At 39.9% G+C, this 24,221-nt stretch overlaps 1 protein-coding gene across 13 annotated transcripts in view; it reads left to right on the top strand.

Annotated features, from left to right (window-relative positions):
• The window catches only part of mtd (TLD domain-containing protein mustard), a 141,439-nt gene that overhangs the window by 102,724 nt on the left and 14,494 nt on the right, over positions 1–24,221 (top strand). For 5 of the 13 annotated variants that reach the window (XM_089593468.1, XM_089593470.1, XM_014361720.3 and 2 more), the window contains 11 exons: positions 4,942–5,170; positions 7,099–7,238; positions 7,338–7,751; positions 8,152–8,349; positions 8,435–8,791; positions 8,880–9,037; positions 9,640–9,804; positions 10,872–11,038; positions 12,895–13,057; positions 14,958–15,183; positions 16,099–16,188. The exons of 1 other annotated variant lie outside the window; for it this stretch is intronic. In XM_089593468.1, coding sequence (XP_089449594.1) covers positions 4,942–5,170; positions 7,099–7,238; positions 7,338–7,751; positions 8,152–8,349; positions 8,435–8,791; positions 8,880–9,037; positions 9,640–9,804; positions 10,872–11,038; positions 12,895–13,057; positions 14,958–15,183; positions 16,099–16,188 — 2,307 coding nt within the window. Of the gene's footprint in view, positions 1–4,941; positions 5,171–7,098; positions 7,239–7,337; positions 7,752–8,151; positions 8,350–8,434; positions 8,792–8,879; positions 9,038–9,639; positions 9,805–10,871; positions 11,039–12,894; positions 13,058–14,957; positions 15,184–16,098; positions 16,189–22,134; positions 22,945–24,221 lie in introns of those variants that run through there. 7 more of the 13 variants (XM_089593463.1, XM_089593465.1, XM_089593464.1 and 4 more) reach the window with 7 other exon arrangements.

The following is a 24,221-nucleotide window of genomic DNA, read 5'->3' on the forward strand; positions in this document are numbered from 1 at the left end:
GAATCACGAACACACGCGTGCACACGAGGAACTGACATTGGAGGATCTCGTGTAAGCTGCTTCTAATCCGCGGGGGATTAGGCGCTTGCTCGGGATCGTCTGACTTGATGTGTAGGTTTCATCGTGTAAGGATTGTTTCACGAAAAACGCAACATTTTCACGGTTGTGTATTGAGATTTCGGAGAAATTTTTCATAATTTTTGTTTTTCTTCTGCAAGATACATAAGGGGTTCGTGCTAGTTCGAAAACGTGGAAACATGTGGACATATCTAGTAACTTGTCGATGCTTGAGCATAAACGAATTTCACCGTATCCTGCATGTTGCCTCCACGTGTCTCTGATGACACTTTGTTGAGTAGGTATTGGTCGAGCTGACTAGTTTACCTCGGAATTGAGTTCGTTTTATCACCTCTTTTTTTTCATAGTTAGCAAACAGAGTGTCACCACGGGTTTGTAAAAGTGTCTGCAAAAATATGGTTTCTGTAGGACAAAAATGATAATTTGGATTAACTTTTGTGTCAAGTTTTACAAAGGTGTGAAAAATTGTTTCTTGAATACCTGTTGATTGGTAGAGGAGAGTTTAATTAAATTTAAAAGAATTTTTTTTTTTTCATTTTGATGTATTGGGGAGACATTCAAAGTATAGGATATAATACACTTGTTTTGACAGTTACGTGCAACGTGACAGGTATCAAGTTTACACTTATAAATTATATATCAGTATTTGTGCGAGGAGCTGAGCTTTTTGTTTTGTATGGCTGGTGAAAAGTGGGTCGCCCAATATTTTTTGCGTGTACAACTATGTAAAAATCACATAAATATACGTACCAATAAATAAATAAATAAATAAATAACCCCTTCAACACAGTAAAAAATGCATAAAACATAAACGTAATGCAAGAAATTTGAGTAAGAGTACGCTTCAGGAAGAAAAAAAAAAAAAAAAAAGTACAATCGAAAAATTCGAATAAAAAAAAGGACTTTCGCTCCTAAATCCAAAGCAAAAGCGTCCGATGTATCCGAAAATCAGGTCGTGTTCGACACGCAAACTACACCAGCAGCGGGAAAAACACGGAGTAAAATATTTCGTTGATGTTGCGTATTTTTTTTTTTTTTTTTTTTTTTTTGCCTCGCTTGTTTCCCTAACCAGATTGCGTCATTTATTTACAAGCGCTCGCGTCCGATCGTTGACCGCTAATGAACTTGAATTTTGCATGCTCGTGAGTTTGCCTTCCACGTGTTGTACGTGGAAAAAAAAAAAAAAAAAAAAAAAAAAAAACAATGTATATATGAGAGAGCAGTAATCGATTATTATTCCGATGAATTGATCATTTTCTAGGCTCGGTAATCTAACGATCGGTAAAACTTGTCGTACTGAATGAGAATAAATCAACAACTGAGAAATAATAAAAAAAGATGTATAAAAGGTCGTACAGTACGAGGAATGGACAACCAGACTTGGATACATTTTTTCTCGCAATATCAGTTTTTGTTAAAAATTGAATGCATTATTTGTGCTGGAAATGATCACTTATGTGCTGGAAAAATAATTTTTCTCGGTGTTGCGTTGTTAATCGTGATGGATAGAAAAGTTTTTCACCAAAAAAAAAATGCACTCTATCGAGAAAACGTAATATTCCTGAAAATTACAGTCATACTCATAAAATGATTGTGCCCAAGTCTGTGAGGATAACAAACTCGTGCATTTCTTACTTATTTTTCGGGTCATCTAGTATCATCGCGTATAGTATTGTCGTTTTCAAAAACAAGGTTTTAACACTCGCTCGATTTATGTAACCGGTTTACGTGTTTCTCCCTTATTTGCTCGACTCGTTACGTGAACTTGTATGTAACGCGATTCTCTATACAAATCAAGTATTCGTAAACAGCGCAACGACTGCCGGTTCAATTTAGAATACCAGTCGGTTAGAAAAAAAAAAAAAATTCCACGCGCGTACACAGAGATTTTCCATCTCGCCCACCCGTCCAGTGCAATATCGATCGAATTAATCGGTTAATTCGGTCAATCAGAGATTAAAGAACAATAAAATAGAATCAATGTGATACGAGGGTTGTGAGAGCTGAACGTCTTTTTTTCTTCGTTTCACAAATTCAGTTCACGCGCGAAATGAAGGAACGAGCTCATCGAAAAATGTATGGCTGTACAAGCGACAAGTTAAAAAAAGGAGATATTTCTTGACCTGGAAGATTCTGGACGTGACGCGAAAGCTCCTTTGGACGCGTCTCCAAAACAATGCATTCCGTTTCTTTTAAACCAAGCGATAAGTGTCGAGGAAAAAAAAAAAATTGAGAAACCCTACTTTTTTTATTATGAACGAAATAAAGCTATTGATAAATATACGTAATCCAACACCAATGGAAAATTTCGTGTTCATTTGTGCCTTTTAAAAGGATTCACCTTTTCAACACAGTATCAACATGCCCTGGCTGAGCCCAGCACTTGTAATTAATTCAATTTGCCATTATTTTCTTACGCTTTAAAATGAACAAAATAAATTAGAAATTATAGTCATTGACAAAAAGACATTTTTCATCGATGTAAACTATTGCATGACGATACGATTTTCAAGTTTTGCATAAAAGTGCGTGTTAATGAAACATTTAATGTCCCCTTTCATAGGTTCTGAACACTAAGCTCTAAAACTTTGAAAATTATCTTCTGCGATTGTATTTAGCATACGTGCAAGTGTTGATCAAAATCGGTTTATTTTAAAGACCTTTGAGTTCGACGCTGAAAATGTAACTATATAGCCGTGACGCAATGTCATGATAATGATGATCCAACTGAGTGGTTTCACCAACTATAAATAAATTTTATGCAGGAAAAATGAAAATTTTCAGCTCCAACGCGTTACGCATCATCGTGCTACGATCTCCCGCTATCTCTTTTCTTTTCCGCTTATTTTATACTCGTCACTCAAAGATCTATTTTAAAAAATCCCATCCATCACGTTTTTTCACCCCCTTCTCTATTGGATGAAAAGAAAGAAAAACCACACACTTTCTCCTCTCCTCCCCCTGTCCTCGACTAATGGGGCGCGTTTCTTCTTCTTTGACCGGCCGCGGTGGAAGACGCGCGTCATTATCCACTGCAAAGTATCGGGAACAGCAACGAGCCGAGATTCGTTGGTTTTTTTTTTTTTTTTTTTTTTTTTGCTCCCCTGCGGGTCGTCTCCGGCAATCGCCCGCTTTTTTCCTGGAAATGATGGATCTCGAGCTCGCGTGCAGCCGCGATCATTAAATTACTTTTTCGCGCGCCCTACTCCTCTGCAACTGATGGCTGTTTGGATCGGAATAAAAAAGCAAGCCTCCATCTACCGTGTGTTGTACTGCACGCGTTGTTTTTTACTCGCGCACGGAGCAATTAAGGAGATTACGCGATTGGGGGAAAATAAAGTCAACCGAGCCGTAAATACTCGTAGAAATGTGTTGAACCAACGATACACGTATGATGGGCGCGGTATATATACACTTTGGATGCAATATGATGAAATCAGAATCAATATAAGGAGCGGGTGACGATGCGATTATCTGCTTCGGATAGCAGTTTTATATGTGTGTACCGATTGATACGCGGCAATCTTTGCCATTACTTCGAAATAAAAAAAAGCTTGAGCTTCGTCTCTTTTTTTCGCGAGTTCGAGGTAATTATTCGGCACATTTTCTTTCCTACGATGAGTCGGTAATTGGTATATTGATCTGCGTATCGTCAGCTCGAGACGCAACTAGAAAGAGTCTTCCCATATCTCAAGTGTCGTCCGTGGCATTTGGGACAATGAATTGTGAATCACACACGTGCACACATACCTACTCAGAGAGGGTACAAATAAGATTTTATACTTTATCTATAGGATATATATATTCAATTAGTGTCGAGAAAAAATAATGTTTATTGGCTCGCAAAAAAAAAGTTAAATGGACGACAGTGCACGAGGTACCTGCATACATTTAATCAGGATTTTTTAGCTGAATAGCCGTTTTTTTTTTTTTTTTATATTTACGATACGCAAAAAATGTTGTAGAATTAATCACACTTGGAGTTATAGTGGAGATAAAAAAACAGTTAAAACGACGTGTATTGGAATGAAAATGATTACTTCCGGCGTTTCCAAACTGAACGGAAGAAAGTATAGTAGAGGAAGAAGAAGCGAAATAGAAGGGTCTCTGCCGTTCGTTTTTCCCAATACTTAATACACTCCAAAGGAGCCAATCAATCGCGGCCGTTGCCGTCGTCTGGCACATTAAGGATCGATTTTCAATTTCACTCTTTCACCCCCCCCCTCCCCCTCCCCGCGTGTACGTACAGGTACCTATACATAGATACAGGTATATACCGTTAAAAGAACTCCCGTGCGAATTGTATGTATGTATACCTATGCTGAATTTCGAAGGTTCGAGTATACGCACGCGATATCAAGAAAGATTGAGTACGTATAATGTATGTATATACTAGCGCCGCAAAACGAGTGGAAAAAAAAAAAAAATCTTAGTGCTAGACAAGAGTAATTCAGACCCTTATTTCTTCTTCCGATTAATTCGGTCTGTATTATTATTTAAGTTTAATTTTTATGGTATGATTATATTATCAGAGAGACACGCGTCAACGAGTAAACAAGCACGTGCTAAAAGTTATCCCTGCACTCGAACTGTCGCTATTTGGGTTACCATTTGCACCCCCGCACACGCGTATCCATTTTTATCCCCCCCCCCCGCCCTTCCCTCTTGACTGACGTGCGCACGAATAAGTAATCGGTATCCCCCATGGAGGTTTTACGTTAAAGTGTTACCTGTACATAATTCATCGCTCGATCGCAAGCCGATAACTGGTAAAAACAACTTGTAGTTTTTGTTACTAAAACTATATATATATATATAAATAAAAAACGGAGTAAATAAGGGTATGTTTGCAATTGTGCATAGGTGGGCGATCGAGACACGCTGACGTCGGTGGCGGCGCGCTTCGACACGACGCCCTCGGAGCTGAGCAAACTGAATCGGCTCGTCAGTAGATTCATCTATCCGGGACAGCAGCTGTTTGTGCCGGTGAAAGGAGAGGCCACGTCCGGGGATGGCAGGTCGGAGTCGACGGGCTCCGAGGCTACGCAGGAGGGACATGAGGGCCAGGACGAGCTGCCGGCTGACGAAAAAGGTACGATATATATACCTATATACACGAGGCTTGCATGCGTTTCACGCGAGTCCGTACAGGTGTTTTTTCATCGGTCAAATTGTGGATCACGTTGGGGAGTGTAACTTTTTTTTTTCTTTTTTTTTAGTTAAATGTACTGTTACGTCGATTAAATTTTTTTTGCCTCTCACAATGATAAAACTTGATATTTGACAGAGAAAAAAAAACAAATCACCTCGTATCACACATTAGTCTGCTACGTCGTCTAACGCTCCAAATGATAATCGTAGGTTTTAAATTAATCGAAAACTCCTACACGGTATACCTAAATATTTTGTTTCGTTTAAAAGTATTTCAACGTTTATTATATACTTTAAGTACTGTACAACATTTGTGCGAGATTTATTTTATTTTTTTTTTTTTTAATCAAAAGACAAGTTATATTGAAAAAACTTGATTGAATTACTTCGACAAGTTATCCCTGCCCCCGCCCTTTCCGATCCTCAAACCTGAACGCGAAACTTTGGCTCGCCTGTATAGTTTTGCCGCAAGACTATATAATATGTAGGTGAAGGGAAGGGAAAACCGCGACTTTATCATGTAACTTCAGTAGCTATACGGTATTCATATAATTTTGTATACGCACGATCAGCTGCTAACGTTCCAATCTCATGTACCTATATACGGCTGGAAAAAAAAAATGGCAAAAAATAGGTAACATTTGTATCCAAGCTGCGCCTAAAACTTCCAGGTGTTTGTTAAATCTATATCGCGGAAATGTAATCAACGTAATTTACAATCGATATTATATCAATTATTTAATCAGTTTTACTGAATAATGGGCTACAATGCGCATAAAACACATTACCATTCATTTTTAGATTTTTTATTCCGTATGAGGTATATAGCTTTTTTTTGGTACATTCCATCAGACAGAAACATTATTTAACGCTACAGCAATATGTTTACGAAAAAAAAAAAAAAAAAAATCTGTACATCCTTCAATAGCGCTCGTTTTAAACTGTCGGGTTTTACAGTGTTTACCTGCTTAGGTATTCGTTTACTCTTTCGTATAACATTTTGTCACCTGGAAAAAAAAAAGTCGCAACTATTTTTTCACGAGTAAAAATAAAGGGAAGATTTCAGCTCCAAAGGCAAGTTGACCACCTTTAATTTTTCGTTTCCCAAGATATTTGCATAAGCGCACTTTTATGCTCATCCGATCCACGAACAAAATCGGAAATCGAGACGCATACATGTATACGAGGTACACGCGAGACGCGTACATGTTATAATATCTGCACGAAATCACAGAATAAGTAGTATAGGAAAAAACTCCGCGTGTAAACGTCATCTCCCTCCCCCTCTTAGTTTCACTCGAGTTTGAATAAATTTTTATTTTTTCTCTCTGTACACCTCCCACGCGCCTTCCCCGCGCACCGCCCGAAACGCAAAATTATTCTTGAATGTGAAATGCCGCTCGTTTTTTTTTCCTCTCTCGTACACACACGTATATAAGAAGGTATTTATCAACGCGCACAACCGATCGTCGAAATTTTCCTCGAACGATCGACACCGACTCGGCGGACGAGAAAATTTTATTCACTCTGCAGGTGTCGAGCGCGCAGCAAGTTTACTTTTTCTCGGAGATCTAATAACGATCGCACACGCGTGTACAATATGTATATTAAGCACACCTCCGCGTCACGCGGCGCCCAACCGATCTTCTGCTTCTTCTGCGGATGGTATAGAGGTTAAACAATTGTACAGTGTGTTGCAAGCAGTACACCAAAAAAATGACATCAAGCCTTTCTCGCCTGTCTCGCAGTTAATACTATATAATACTTTTATCATCATTATCGTTGTTATTTTACATGTATCATGGAATTGTTTTCTGGATATATTAAGTACACCGAGTTAAGAGTTTTAATCGTTGCGTGTGTTTGCAGAGCTGCTTGACAACTTGCGGCCCGTGTCGCCGAAGCCAGGCCACCTGGAGCGCGTCAAGACACCCGCCATGGACGAGGACTCGCACACTTACAAGGAGCGATTCTTGAAAATCACTGTCCGGCACATCACCGACGGCCAGGTGAGGACAAGAAAACGAAATATAACCTATAACGACGTATATTATTAACACGTCAAAACAAAAACCCCGTACCTGTGCGTGTATACTTGATTGTTTCAGGGAGTCGTCGGTGGAGTGCTGCTGGTCACACCGAACGCGGTGATGTTCGACCCAAACGTGTCGGATCCCCTGGTGATAGAGCACGGAGCCGAGTCGTACGGGGTGATCGCACCGATGGAGTTTATCGTGAACGCGGCGATCTATTACGACATCGCGCACATGAGGGTCGGGCACACGGACGCGGGTCAGCCGGAGAAAAAACCCGAGATCTACTACATGAAGAAACCGGTGTTGGCTGCCACGCCGGCGGCGGTGGGCGAGGAGAAACAGAGGTCGGCCTCGCCGTCGGCCAAGGACGAGAACTTCCCGGAACTCGCGGTCGACGACAGTGTCAGCGTGTGCAGCGCTGAGCGCGACGGTGACGCTTTTCCAAAGGCGTTCGACAAGGATCTCATCACGCCCAACAACTCGACCGTATGTATTTTTGTTTGTGCGACCCCTCTCTCTTATACTCTCTGTGTCTCGGAGCGCGTCAGAGTCTTCATTGAGGTGGCCTCTTGTCGTAATTCAAATTTCATTTCAACGAGTTGCAGAGTTTTGTTGTGTCTGCGTCCGTGGACAAGAAAGATGATTTTGAAATTTGCACTTTGGAGCAAAAACTATAAATTACTTGCATGAATTGCTATGAAGTTTAAGATAACTTTTAACTCATTGCCCAAAGACGTCGGTGTGCAAGAAATAGTTGCTTTTAGATGCATAGTTGCAATCGAGAAAACTAGTTTAGAGTATTAGCTTGGTTAAATTTTTTTGCTTTTTGAAAGTAGGATGAAAATTTGATGTGCAAGTGACAGGTGTGATTAATTTGTTATTGTAGGAAGAAGCTCCGACCAAAGATAAAGAGGACAAAGACGATAAAGAAATGACCAAAGAAGATACTGGCATGGGACAGGCGAGCAGGACCCTCGAAGAGCGCAGGCGTTCTATGCTCGATCATCACTGGGCAGTTCCTAGCAAAGATAGATGTTCGTTTTCCCAGGATGATGAGCAGCAGGATTCCTTGAATTCGGATAAAGTACGTGTACTTGGTGTAATCAACCATAAACCACAATATTTACGAGTGTTGTTGATTGATTTTTCTTTTTCGTTTGGTTTTTCAGGCCGAATCCTCGAAATCAAATGCAATTCCCGAAGATGTGGAAGGTTCTCTAGTCAAACAATCCTGTCACGATTCAGGTATCGACATTCGCGATCCCAATCCTCCGCTTCCAGTAGTGCAGCCGATAGTAGCGAAGAAAGTTTATTCCGACGCCGATATAGTTTTGTCCTCAGATTGGGTGCCTCCGATAACCATCGCACCGACAAACGTGACAACGAACACGTTAGAAGCCGAGGCCGCCATGAACGGTCGGAAAAAGGCGAGCTCGGTTTCTTTCAGCCTCGACAGCAACAATGAAGAACAGGAGAAAGAAGAGGAGCACAAGGAAGAGGATAAGCAGGAGACTCGTAAAAACAAAGTAGGCCACTGTAGATAAAAGCAGTAGTACTTTACACTTGAAAAATACTAAAACATGCATACTGAATCTGCGTGCGTTGAACTTTTAGATGCTCAAACGACTCTCCTATCCGTTGTCGTGGATGGAAGGTTTGACGGGCGAGTCCAAAGATGAAGACAGCGGTAAAGCTCCGTCGGACAAAATGTCCAGCCTTCCCAACAGTGCCGACAGTCATCATTCTTCCGTTTTTAGTAAAGTTTTCTCCAGGTAAGTCTTTCCTTCTCCCTCCCCTTAGGGTTCAGCTTTGATTTCTTTTTCTCGATTGTCAATAATTTTTATACAATGAAAGTAATATTTTTTAACATAGTTTTGCTGAATTTTACATTTGAAAAAAAAAAAATTCAATTTTTGGCAGCACTCGTACAAGTAGTCGATATTAATAATCAATTTTCTAGAGCATGAATCACGTAAAGCGCGTTCACTCGCATATATATATGATTCGATAAAATAATAAACGTGTGTATTATTGTATTGAAAAATTGAAAAAAGCCGCCGCAATAAAAAAAAAAATTCAATTTCGCTTTGCAGCTTAACAAAATCAAAATTAGCTCTTTCGCTGATGATCATGCCTAAGACCAGAGCTTTGCTTTTTTTTCTCAATTAAATTGTATCATAGCATATGTTCCGTAGTTCAAGAGGTAATTATTAATTTTAAAAAATGAAAAAAAAGAGGAAAAAAATTGTTACGTAAAGTACCAAATGAAAAAGAAATGACATGAGAAATTATCCGTACCCCCTGTTACAACTACTAATAATATGTGATCTGGTGGTGGCGTGCGCTTGCTTTGTAACTTGACTAACAAAAAAAGCTCGCCCATCAACTTGGTGAGTGACTTTAGTTCCGGCCTGTTCGCTAAGACTCCGAGTGAAGAGAGTGGCGGTCGAGTTGGAGGCACCCCTCCGCTCACCGCCTCCTCTTTATCGCAGGACTCGAGCAATCCTGTGTTCTCACCAGGTCCGGTTGGTTTCATGGGGTGAGTCTCGACTCCGTCTCCTCGCGCATCCTTGATAAAACAAACAACTCTCTCTCTCTCTATCTCTTGCTGATGTCTCTCTCCTTAAATATAATATTGTACACATACAAGTGTTCTTTATCCATACATCTGTTATCTCTCAACTATCTCCATGTCACGTCTCCGACATTGTATTGGCTGTTATTATCTGTTACCGTATTACGTAGTTTTATTACACCCACTGTAATACACGATAAAGACATATTGTGTGTCCTGCTTAAGAAATTCCTTGAACCCTGTTCAAACAATTGCATTATGCATTGTAAACTCTATTTCTGTCTGATGAGGAAAATTTTTTTATTTTTTAAGCAGGATCATTTTATAGATTCAAATTCAATGATATACTATATATGACTTGTAGAAATCTCCGATAGTCTAACTGTACCGTACGTTTGATGTTGCATTATCACATATCTAAATGTCTCAGCGTTAACATCCATAGTATAGTAGTCAAAGAGTCCAGAGTACATGTCAGTCGAGACAGTCCTGCTAAAATTTGTTTCATATTACATCAAACTAACGCTAAAACGAACCTCTCTACACGTTATCAATAAAACTCATCGTTAACCAAAGAGCTCGTGTATCCACATCAACCAAATGATATAAAACAGAGTAAAAACTTGACCAAGAAATACATTATCCGTTCAATGCCACTTGCGTATAATGTTAATATACATAACATATACAACAGCAACAGCATGACCATTATAAATTATCAATGTGTAAATCGATCATACAGCTTGCTCTGCCTGCGCTATATAAACAAAACATTACAATGAAGCTTATTACGCAACATAAGACACTTTTTGTTACCTTAGCTGTCGTTTTACACCATTAAACGTTTAAAATTCTTCTTGTCCTCATGAGTGTCACATCCAAATTATACAGTGCCGTTTTCAAATTCACGAGGTTTATACAAAAGTATATACTTTATGTAAAGACAATCATCCTCGTACTTTGAATGGCAATCGTTAATGTATGTGCAACAATTAACAGTGTTCATGCTAAAATTCCACATGTTTTTCCAGACGTTCTTCCGTTGGTACGTTTATCAGGCAGCAGCCCCTTACCTCCTCGGGGAGCAGTAGCGTCGACAGTAGCCGGGGTAGCAAAACGTCCACAGCACCGCCACGATTGGATTACCGCAGCATGGTCTCAGTTGATGATATGCCCGAACTTTTTGTCAGCTTCGATAGTAAGTATCGACTCCATCGTTCTCTTTATGAGGCGGATTTTTGTATTTTTTGCGACTCGGAGACAAGCAAAATTTGTTTATGTAGCTGCAGAGAAATCATTTTTTTTTTTTTTTTTTTTTTTTTGCTGTACGAGTGTGTAAATATTTTTTGTGAAAACAATACTTTTTGGCTCGTACCGCTGTTATAGATTGCTTAGAGAACTGTGCGTGGATGGAAATTTTTCGCTCATCAAGTCATTTGTCGGCAATTGATCGCCAATCCGAAAATAACAACGTCGTGCTGATGTGTTTTCCAATATTTTCTTGGAACATCAATCTGTCATTGATACACGCACAGACACCACGTTTCTCATCGTTGTCAGTTTTATCTGAAGCTTCAGAATAAAATGCAACGATGAACATTTTTTTTGGATTATGAAATCTGCTGGCCAGTTTGGAAAGTAATGTTTCACTTTCATTTCATGCGACATTTTTGTGATCAGAGACAAAAACGAAAGGCATGGTGGTCACTCATGATCAAAAATCCATACCATCAAGTCAAAATCCGATTAATGTATAAATCGATCAGTCGCGTACATCGATCCTTCGGCATTTTAAATATACGGAACTAACAGCCGAGTTCATAATGCGCCAATGTATAAAAACATTCATTGTCGACTTGTTCAAAGTGCGCGTAATTATCATGTATGCTTTTTGTTGGTCCTAGCACCCAATTTTCCCGAACTCGAAGGTCTCGGTAGGTTCATAATGTAATTAACATTTTCACAATTTTTAAGTTTGTCATATGATATATAATATTATGTGCATTGTACAAAAAATGCTTGTTTTCATGAAGCTTTTTTTTTATAATTTCCTTTCTATAAATTTTTTTTTTTTTTTTTTTTTATGCCAATCACGTAGCCGAGCTATTGAGCGCCAAATGTGTAGTTCCTTTATGATTTATTTGAAGGAAGATTTTTTTTTTCTTTTCAATTTTCTTAGTTTACCAACTAACAACTATATGTAGTATGTCAACGATGAATCGTTCATTTATTTTTCACAATCAATCACTTGATATGATATCACACACATAAATTGCATCACAATCAATGCCATGCTCTTCCCATCTCATGTAATTCATCACTCCAACACAGTGAATATGTTCTACCATGTGATAGTTGAAACAGATAAAATTATTTAATTTATTTACTAAAGTGCAATGAATCTTGCTTGTCAATACAAATAAATTTAAATTTTTTTTTTTTTTTTTATTTACAACAAAGAGGAAACAGTTTGTTGATCGACTGCCTCTCTCTTTTGCCTGCATATATTACAGTTGTCATATTTATTAGAGTTACTCGCTTTTGTACTCGTCACTGATTTCACATGTTATTTAATTTGCTGAACTTTAGTTTGGTACAACCTTTATTTATCATCGTTATATACATAGCTCAACTGTGAGATCTGCAGTTATCTGTATACGGCATTACACTACTTGAAAATGTTTGTCGATAGAAATCAATAGAAAAAAAAAAAAAAGAATTCAAAATGTAGAAATTAATATTTATAGCATATTGTGCATCATTGACTTAAATTGCTTGTAATATTAATATTATTTTATGTTGAATGTACGATTGTACCAGAGATAAAAGATGTTTTCTCTGCCAGCAAAGTAGTGGCAAATGCACCGTACAACAAAGTTAATGAACGAAAATTCGCAGGAAAACATCTGGTTGCAATAACAATAATAATAATATGTTTAAAGTGGAAGTTGTGTGTATTTATATATATATTAGCGATAAGTATATACATATATTGCACCGTGGGTATCAAATGTCTTCGCCATACTGACGCAATTTTGTTTAACTCTGCCGCAGAATTAATACCGAGGCCTGCGCGTTCCTGCGAAGATCCGCCATTGTACCTAAGGCTGCGAACTGGTAGGCCCAAGGACAAGAAGATCCCGTGGACGACTCCGATCATGAGTTACGGCAAAAAGAAAATTCGCCCGGAGTACTGGTTCAGCATACCGCGCAACAGGTACTGGACCACGAAATTAATGTACACGTGTTTTTTTTTTTTTTTTTTCCTTCTCTGACGCGCGTATATAATATCTCTTGATCGCCCGTGGTATTTTTCAAGCCGAGAGCGAGCGAAACGCGACATTAACAATAATCAAACAAATCTGTCGGCGCCGGTGCCAAAAAATGCGCCGGTCGCCGCGTCATCGCGTACCCAAGTCGGAGAACAAACAACTTATTAATAGACCTCGCGATAAAAGACGCTTTTCATAAAAAATATACGCCTCGGGTATTCTTGTGTTCATTTCTCTCCCGGGGGAAGCTGTCGAGCATCCCGAGTAGCGTGATGCAACAACCAAAAAGCCAAGATATAAGCTGTCTCGAAACTAAAAGTGGTGACGACACGTTACGGCGGGAACGCGCTACCGCGTCTTTTTTACCGTCAAAGGCAATAATAATTTTCCCTCGTGACTCGGCGACAATATATAGGTACACGATAACCGCCCGTCGGCTATACTCGCGCGCGTATCGTTGCGCCAGTTGTCGACCGCCCACGAGCTGTCTTGTCTCCCGTATCTGACGCGCGCGTGATATACGCGCGGTTTATCGTATTACCAAAAGTAACTACCGGTTTGTTGTTTTTTTTTTCGTTTTTTTTCGACGACCAAAGTGTGTATATACGCCACATCGCGTCGCTCGTGGAGTCCGAGAGAGGAAGCCAACGGCTTGGACCCGGTCCACGTTATGATACATACCGACACCTATTTCGTGAACCGATCGCGCTGAGAGATAAAAAAAAAAAAAAAAAAAAAAATCTATTGGTGCCAATTACCGATAACCCGCATCCGATGTTATTGTCGCATCTGTTTTACGTGTTTTGGGATATCTTTTCTCCGTGTGTATACGTATCGAGTTGCATGAACCGTTTACTTTTTCCATGTAACGATACCAAAAGTCGCGCTTGACGATAAAAAAAAAAAAAAAAAAAAAAAAAAACGTATAAAAACGGAGGAGAGGCGCGCGTCATCGTCGTTGTGACGCTACACACCCAAAAGACCAATATATATATATATATATACAGGATTATATGTATATACATATCGTGGCAATAACCGCGAGTCGAGGAGAAGAAGTATCGGCTAATTTTAGTAATGAACGTAATACCCGCGGCGATGGCGCAATTCGTCAACTATTACGCTCCCGGCGTAGCTGACTTTGCCAGGCGAGCCCTACCTTTCGTCGCGCAGAGGTAAATCGTTGATCGGTCCATCATTTTTTTTTTTTTTTCCTATACTTGTATATATTTGTAGCGACAATTACAGAGATAGAATAGGTGAGTACACCCAAAGATAACTCGTTATCTCCGTGGTCTACTTCGTGATGTAATGTTTTTTTTTCATTCTACATGTCTCGTAGGCGTCCATGTGGATTGTACATTATCCAATGAAAACACAATCCGGGCTATCCGAACGAGATTTTATTGTATGCCGCACGAAAACGCGTTTTATTTTCGTACGATGACTTGGCAGGCAAGGGGTACCACCTATATACACACACCAAACGCGGAGTTAATAAAATAATCCATCATTTTCCAATTAAGATAATGACGCTACTGCGGAAACATGCATCTCGCACGGGATGAGAGTGGTTTTTAAATGTGGAACCGTATCGGCGTGGGGAAACAATAATAATAATACCCAATGACCAGCAAAGTCTTTGTTTATCGCTATACCTTCGTTACGTAAACTTCAAAGATACATACAACTCAACGAGTGCATAACTCACTTTTTTTTATATGTATACACAAGTGCCTTGCACGTAAAATAAAAAAAAAAATCACCCCCCGAGACAATGCCAAGTATACCCTATATACGTGTCTAAAGATGATTTTTTTTCTTTTTTTTTTTTGTTGTCCTCAGGGTGGACGACCTGTACAGGTTCATCCACGCATGGGTGCCTACGTTGTACGGCGAGCTGGACGAGGACATGTGGCGGGAGCGAGGGTACATACTGTCGGACACGGACACCGACCTGTCGCCGGAACTGACGCCCCGGGAGGCTAACGAGGTGTGTGCCGAGGACGGCAAGGACACCGAGAGCAAGCCCGGCGAGATGGCCGCCGAGCTAACGCGCGAGTCCTGGGAGGTACGTTTGCTTCAATTTTTTTTTTTTTTTTTTTTTTTTTTTTTTCGATTATTGCGTCAATACATCCCCGGGGGTATATATACCTCCCGGCGACCGGTCGCCGCTATAGTGCAGCGATCGACGTTACCCATCGAGACCCAATGAGAGGGTTGATCGACTTCTCGGAACGGAGATAAGTCAAATCTGCGGTTTTTCAAAAACTTCATCTCTCTGTTTTTCCCCGAGAATCGTTTTCGAGGTATCAAACGTTGGAGCGAGTATGAAGGAAAAATACAAATCCCACCTCCGAAGCAAAGCTCGTCTCGGAAGTCGTGCTTAAAATAGGACTTGGCGGGCGCCCGGTGTTTTCCTCGGGTTAGCCCCTTACGAGGCGTCGTATCGATATCGCGCTTGTTTCTTTCTCGGAAATAATTTCGCGTCCCGTACGTATATCATACTTGGAATGCCGCAACGGTGGCACTGCCAACAAAATGTTTGTCCGAATCCCGACGAAATGTGTATCGCTTGTGGGGGAATTATTTTCGGTGTGGCTTGTCGCGACGAATACTTGTTCGATCGAACGTCTCGATCGCCTGCTGTTCTCGTCGATCGAGCTTTTTCATATTTCGTTGGGACGCGAGAAATGCCGCCACTCCCATGCAACGAACAATACATCAACCAATCTCGTCAACGAAGCAAATTGGACTCGTTATTAATCGCCGGTGTTATAGTTCAACAACACCGTATACAACTTACTCTGGTGAAATATACTGCCTCACCGACAATAATAGTACTCGAGAGTAAATAATAGCTTTAGGATAAGAAATAGAGAAAAAAAAAAAAAAAAAAAAGACCTTTTGACATCGGGATGCAATGATCCCGTGTGGGTTGTTTAAACGTATGTGTTACCGAACGGCCTTTTGGTTGATCACGCAGCTTATCAAGGCCCCGTACGTAAAGCTGTACAGCATCTTGAAGACCTCGAGCACGTCCGGCGACTCTGAGCTACAGATCCAGGATCCCGAGGTATACGGCCGCTCGGCCACGTCACAACTTGACCAAACAACCATACCCACCAACCAAACAATTACAATAATAACAGTATATACATACAACAACAACAACAACAACAACAACAACCAAAGCTATACATTACAATATGCTCTCTAACTGTTTCGATGTGTCAATATATTTTTGTAGTGTGCTCTCACTCACGCCCCCCCCCCCCGGATTATCTTTTTTTTTTTTTTTTTTTCACCAAAGATAAATGTGTGCCAATTTCGTTGTTACCTCACGTCCTCCTATGATTATTTATTTCACGTGCACAAATCCCTCGCGAATCGCGCGTGTGTGTGTGTATATACACAATGCATGACCTTGCGCACAACATATACGCTATATGATCAGACAACAATTACTATATAACTTGTGTGTGTGTGTGTAAAACAGCACAAAGTGGCGGATCGATTCGACCAAAAATACATTCTGGCGAAAACTCGACGCTACGATGACCGACCAAGCGCAATTTACGCGCGCTCGCTAATTACATGTACGCGTGTTATGAAACCACACCCGAAAACTCAATAACAACGTCGATGGCTCGACTTTGACTGTACCTCCGAAAAAAAAAAAAAAAAAAAAAAAAAGTTTTCATCTGCACCTGAACGTGTTTTAAAGTACACGTGCGCTCTTACCGAACGGAGTCGTCACGTGTGCCTCGTGCACCTCTCGGATCCCATAAACTTTCTATACTTATATACGTGGAGGAACACAAGTTTTCTCTCATGTATAATCAGGTCGTATACTTAATCACGTGCAACGTAATGCGGAATATCGTCGACAGGAGCACGTTGTCGGCTGTATATTTACCTTTACGACACTCGTGCGAGTGTTAAGTACACGAGGACTTGGGTCAACGTCTCGTTGTATTATAATCCAGTGGCACGTGAAACCCATCATATACCTTTTGCACTAATGTATAATATTATATATTATATATTGTATACCTATACTGTACTTGTAGCTACTTGCACTCCTATTGTAGAGTTTTATTTCTCGCACGTAGAAATAAAAGGAGGAGTGCGTGATTTTGTATGGATAACTGTTTGTTAATGTGTTTAGGAAGTTTCGGATAATCTTCGAAATCTTATCTCTACTTTTACACGCGGCGATTATTAAAATGGTAAATTGGGAACGACGCATTCATTCCGAAACAAAACAAAAAAAAACAAAACCTCGTTAAGCGCTCATTATAACAAAGGTTACACCGAAAGGTAATTATGTACCTGTACAAATTATTATTGTTATTATTATTATTATTTTTAATTATAGCGTACTAACCTCACGAGGTATGTGTACACTTTCTTTATTGATACCTCTAAAAATAGATGGTTACCCGGCACACCAAAAACTAGTATACGTATAGGCATAAAAAATCGTGGAAACCGTCACCGAATTTTCCAAGTGGTACGTCAATAGGTGAGTCATGCAGTAGCCTCAATCATCCGGCGGTGCACACCCTTCCCCCTTAAGTTTCAGTTTCTCGAAATTGCAGTGCATAATAAGTATTATATGTTTGGGCTTTGCCTCTGTTTCTTTGTATAACTCACATGCTCGTGTAGCAACGAGCGAGCTCACGAGGATGGATTCTTGGGGAGATTTTCACTGCCACCCCGAGCTTTTTGGCGTCGCTCTTTTGGCGCCCGACTCGAAAATACATAATATAGTCTATACGCGCGCTTCTTGCGCCCATTGTACGACGTAATACTATACTTACTTGGGATTTTTCATACTATTCATATATTGCGTTTCTATTTATTTCTTTTTAATAATGTACTTGAGAAATTTTTGCGCTGACTGACTGTATATTATTATGGTTGGCCTTTTTTGGCAGTACCTTTTTAGACCGAAAGCTATGGTGCGAGGGGAAAAGAAAAAGTACGAAAATCTCTTTGCAAACAAAACCCGCTATACTATTTGTTTAGGCTTTAACTTTGGGTATTGAGAAATCACTACCGACGTGCTTTTGAGAGAGAGAGAGAGAGGCTTTGGTAGAACTGAAATTAAAAAAAAAAAAATTTGACAATAAACTCTTTTGACAATTTGATGCCCAGCGCATACGTGCACATTGTGTGTCGCAATAACGCGAAAAGCTATAATACATATAATACGCGCTCTCAGCGAGTATCAGTTTATCGTCTTCGTCTGAATAACAAGTCGCAGATTTTATCGGCCAGATAAGCTTGACGACCCGCTGTGTATTTGCATGAAACGATCACTCCGGCTACTGTAGGTACTTACATGTATATACTTGCAATCGCAACAACGAGCAGTACGAGCACTCGAAGTTATTATGTGAATATATACGTGTGCAATTAGCGGCGTCTTTAATTGCTCTCCGAGATTTTGCTTGTTTGCTCGCTCGACTTTTCATCTTTTGTCATATCCATGTATATGTATATACGGTGCATGTGGACGCATAATCGCGATAAATTCTTTTGCGTTAACAATTACAAGTAGATTCGCGAGATTCGTTTGTTATCATTATTGTTGCTGGAGAGATGGTTTTTCTACATTTTTTTTTTTTTTTTTTTTTCTACATGACCGTGGCTACCGTAGTTTTTCACCGAGAAACATGAGAAACAAGAGTTACTGTTCCGGCACCGTTGATATTAATTCGATGAATTTCTCAGCATGTTTTTATAATTTTCATCGTTACAGCGGTTACTGTTCTGAAAACTTTTCTTCATCCACACAAAATACCGGTAGTTTTTTTTAGTGCTGTGACAATAACTCGCACTTGACTAGGTGTTGGTAATTATTACATCAGTTTCATTAAAAAATACCTAATTTTAGAACAACAGATATTAAGTTAATGGCCACTCAAACACAATGGAATTCACTTGCTCAGGGGCTTGAGGTAGTATCATTTTCTTGAAATCATTACGAAAAACACTGATCTAATGTCTCAAAGCCAGTGTTCTGTTTGTCTGGTTGACCTGTCATAAATTACTTTGATTCATTGATTTTGTGATATTTTGTTATATATACCATATCCATTAAAATTGCAATTTTAGGTGGTGCAAAAAATTTTTTTTCCGTACGACCGAGAGCCTCCTTGAGTGTAAATCAGACAAAGCATCGGTAGTTTCATACGTACACGTGTTACCGATCCCTAAAATTAAATCGACCATAAATCGCGACTTGCTCCCGAAAACGCCAAAAATGGAAAGAATCGCATAAATTTCCACGAGAGTCATTCCCATTCGAGCGAATAACATCTGCGGTTAATTATACACTCCTTATAATGTTGGCGGTGAGTCATCCGTGTGCAGATGCGCGCTCGTGCGAATAAATTTTCGCGCAAAGACGACGCACTGTCTCCGCGGGAAAATGAAGACCGCGACGCCTTCCCCATATTATTTTCTTTTGTTTACTCGTTTAAAACTCTCAATTACATTGTTTTGAGATAAGAGTTTTTTTTTTTTTTTTTTTTTGATTGCCATTACGCTCTTTAGAGATGGTGTCACGTGTAGCGAGATAAAAACGTCCAACGAGATAATTGTTTGAAGCTTGTTGTTACCTTAACTCGTGTCGCTCGTGTGACGGTGGGGAGGAATAATTGTCCTATACCTTACCACACATTATAAACGTTCGCATTAATATCACGACTCCTTTGTCCCACTTTGTTGTGTATAGCTATGAGCTGATGCCGTGACGTCGGGAGCACTTCTAAAGCGTACCTATATACTTTTTATACGAGTCGAACCAACGATATAGATTCATTCTATTATTTTTTAACTGCACGTTTTATTGAAAATATCATCTATCTTCACCTGTCTATTTGATTATGTGAAAAAAAAAAAAAAAAAGAAAATAAAAGAAAAGAAGAAAGAAAAAGTTAAAGATAATTATTACGCGTTCCCCGAAAAACCGAGCCTTGTCTTAATTGAAGCTCTATATTGATTCAGATGTATAGATTGGCGGAGTACAAGGAAAAAAGACTCAGCCGTGGGGGCTCATTGCTTTGAATAAAAGTAAAAGCTGCACTCGTTACACATTTAAATAATCTACATATAATTATCGTTGTACGAGCGCTACTCGAGTAATTTTTTTTTTTTTTTTTTTTTTTTTCTTTTTTACAAATGATTGCTCATTGCAATTAAAAACATTAGTTATAGGCATATGCGCAAGCGTGATGAATTTTGGTTAAAAATATCGCTGATCTCTTTGGTTCGAGTGTATTGATTTTAACCGCTTTTATCCAAGTGCCGAGATTAGATAAGCGTCGAGTACGAAAAAAATACAACGTGCGCGACAACAAGTCCTGGCCATAGCGAGGTTTTTATGTACTTATGAGTATATCCCTTATAAACGTCGCTGTGCTGCTATTCATTTTCAAACACATCGTAATTTTTTTCTGGTACTTACCCGCGAGGAATCTTCACGATGCCGGAGAGGCTGGTTTGCATGAAAAACACGAATTTAACGCTATCGACGTGATGGCTAAACTGGTTTTTTTTTTCTGTGCAAATTAAGTGACTCGTTGAAATGAAAACGCAATCAAATGTACGTCTCGAGTGAAAATAACGAGAACGCGGTTTTGAAAATACACACCACTTTGCATAACTTATAACTTTAGAAAAAAAAATTACACGTGTCTCTTGTTTATTTGTCGTTGATCGCGAAATATTTTTTTTATCCACTACACACGTATTATCTCACAATTAATTCGGAATACGCTCGGGCGGCGTAACAATCGTAACTATTGAATCAGCAGATCGAGCGTGGAAGAAAAAAAAATGCAAATGCAACCATCAACGACAATTTTGCCATTGGCTCGCATTACGTACGCGCGACAGTAGTCTTTCGACGCATTGTGCGTTCGTTTGAAAATATATACTTTTTTTATTGAGTTTTTTTTTTTTTTTTTTTTTTTTCTTTTTAAGCGCTTTCCCAACTTATTTGCGTTTCGTTACTTTACCAGAGCTCCTCGGTAGGTCGTTCATCGGTTCGTGCCAAACGCTTATTTTTTCTTTGAAAACCGTAAACTTCTTCGTTTCTCCTATTAATAGTTATTTGTACCAAATGTACGAAAAAGTCTTTAAAAAAATATTTTTTTGAAATAACAAAAAGAACTTTAAGAAAATTTTTTTATAAAAAAAACTGTCTAAACAATACCTGACCGCATTCTCGGGTGGCAAGATGAACTCGCAGGTACAGAATACTACACTCTGAACATGAAGGAACAAAAAAATCGGGCGCTCGTAATTTTTTCCGGTTCATCACTGATTGAGTCCGGTCTATACATATAAATGGCGCTTACATCGTTTTATCTTATGCTCGATGAAAATGCGCGTATTTGGAAACGTACGACATTTGCTTAACATTGAGCCCCTGCGAGAGAGAAAAGCATACAACTTGTTATTTTTAAATCACCGCGCGCAAACACGCGGTCTCGAGCTTTTTCTTTTTCTTAAAGATCAAAGCGTAATCGCGGAACATTATGTCATTGGGATCGGAAAGACATTTCTCTCGCGTTTGTATAATGAGTATAGAAGTAGATGCGGTGAAATAAAAAAAATTTAAAAAATGCAAAAAAAAAAAAAAATCAAAAGGGTATCATCATTACACGCGAACCGATGCATTGTATTTTAATTTAACGCTCGTATTTGCGCACGAAACCGTGCTCGTGTGTACATATTTATACCAAGAAATAATGGGAATATAAAGCGAAAGCCTCCAGAGCCGCGATCAAACAATTTCTCAAGAAAAATCTCCGCACATCATCGGAAACAAGATTAGAGAGAGAGAGAGAGAGAGAGTGGGACAGCACGTGCTGCGCGACGGTAGCTGCGCGCCCATCAGCATCACCACCAGGGAATAATAATACTTACTTCAGTCTTGACGCTTTCTTTCCTCGAAGAACCATCACCGACGAGAGCCACAGTAGGTATACGGTGCACCGGCTCGGAGGTCGAACAAGAGCGAAACCGCCAGCCAGTCCGCGTATACTAGCGTCATAGCACACTTCACGCGCTTCTCTATATCAATACCTCCGGCGAGCCGCGCAAGTTCAGTGCCTACTCTGACCACTGGCCGAACGGGTCGTCTGCTCCCGCGCGCACGCTTTGTATACACTTGGCTGTCATTGCTCCGATTTATTGTAAATATTTGCGTGTTGCTTGTCCGACTAGGCCGCGATTAGCGAGTACTCGCTAACAAGTAATTGTCCTCCGAGACGAGGGGAGTGATTTTTCTCTTTTTTTCTTTTCTCTCTCGTGTGAACTTTGGTATACAGGGAAAAAAAAAAAAAAAAATAAATAAAACAAGGGAAAGAGAGACAAAGGGTGCAAGTATTGGTCGTTGTTGTGCAGTATTTTCGCCGAGGGAAGTGTAGCGTTTCTGGGCCGGCGTTCTAGAAAGGTTCAACACCACCAGCACAGGCCTCGCCGAGCGAAATAGTGTGGGTGTGTGTGTATACACGTAACAAAAGAGAAGCCGGTCGATCGAAGAGCGTCGTTGGGGAGAGAAACGAGGTTGACGCGCGCTCGGTGCACGTGAATTGATCGAGCCCGTTTTCGTTGCGCGATCGCTGGATCCGCATTTGACTCGGTCGATCGGGCATAAGAGCCGTCAGCTACGGAGCAGAGGAAGAGACCGAGCGATCCAACCACGGCGTCCGCGGCGGTGCCTAGCGCAGCCTCGACGGGCAAAATGCCGAGGCCAAAGGTGCCCAATCCCTTTGCGAGGATCACCAAGTTCGTCAAGCAAAAGTCGAAGGTATATATGGTTATACACACTTTGTGGAAGCGGGCGTTTGTTTTTTTTTTTTTTTTTTTTTTGCTCTGTTTTCGCGGCTGTATACTGGAGCGTATGGGTATAGGCGGAGTGGATGTGCGTCGTTGCGCAACGAGATGAGCACGCACTCGTGTATACAGAGGTGGGGTGGGTTGTGTGGCTGGTGCGTTTAATTTCGAAGGTTTCGATCTGTCGAGAGAAAGAGAGTTTTATTTCGCCGAGTCGCTTGTCACTTGAGCGGTAATGAGGTGCAGAAGTTTGGAAATACCATTAATTAGACTAAAGCGGATAATCGGTATTAGGTCATCTCATTAAGAATGTTTTTCTTTTTTTTTTTCCCAAAAATAATACGGAGGAGCTCGTGGAAATCCAAAAATAGTGCTCTTCATGAGCACTGTAAAAAAAAAATAATAATAATAATAAATAAGTAAAGATAGACGATAATGTATAATGATGTAGAAAAATAGTAAATCATTGATCTATGCTTTACGTACGTAAAAGAAAAAAAAAGTACATCGGTTGGTTCGATTACGTTTACAATTTTCATCGTTTCGAGTTTCCATACATTTGGGCATGAAGTTTTTCTGGCTACCTACGCTACAAAATTTGTTTCATTCAAAGTGCGAAATACGAGATGTCTTTAATTTTTTTAAAAGCACGAAACAGCTCGCACGTCTCGTTATTTCCAAACCTTTTTTTTCTAAAAAGAAAAAAAAACATGTATACGGGTGGTACACGTACGTCAAGCCGTCAGCTCATGTTTTTGTAAATCTCGCGCGACTCACGCACCTACAGGCCTGTCTGGTTGCATTACGTAGTACAAGCGAGTCGCCGTGAATTATTCAGAAGGCAGCTACCGAAGACGATAACGCGCAAACAAGAATATTCGTACTTCATTCCTCGATTTTTTTTTTTTTTTTTTTTTTTCTTGTACTTTTTATTTCCTCTTATCTTTATCAAAATTACCGGTGGGGCACGTGTCGCGTTGCGTTAAAAAACAATTAAATTGCACTTACGGCTTATCTTTCACTGTTAAGTGTTAATGTACTCACTGTTGAGAGAAAGTTCAGCGGCTCGTTCCGCCTAAACGATGTCGATTGGGTGAATTTTCTTGCGCTCCTTCCCCGGGCAGTAAAATTACAGCGGTACATCCCTCGTGGTCATGCATCTCTCCTTATTGACTGCAATTGGTGCCTTATGGGCAATTTCTTACTCTCTTTTTTTTTTCTTCTTTGTATTTCTTGCTGCTGTTCAATAAG

The sequence above is a fragment of the Copidosoma floridanum genome, unplaced genomic scaffold (genome assembly GCF_036245765.1).
Source record: "Copidosoma floridanum isolate Cflo_tuat_1 unplaced genomic scaffold, Cflo_Japanese_pri ptg000019l, whole genome shotgun sequence".
Lineage (NCBI taxonomy): Eukaryota > Metazoa > Arthropoda > Insecta > Hymenoptera > Encyrtidae > Copidosoma > Copidosoma floridanum.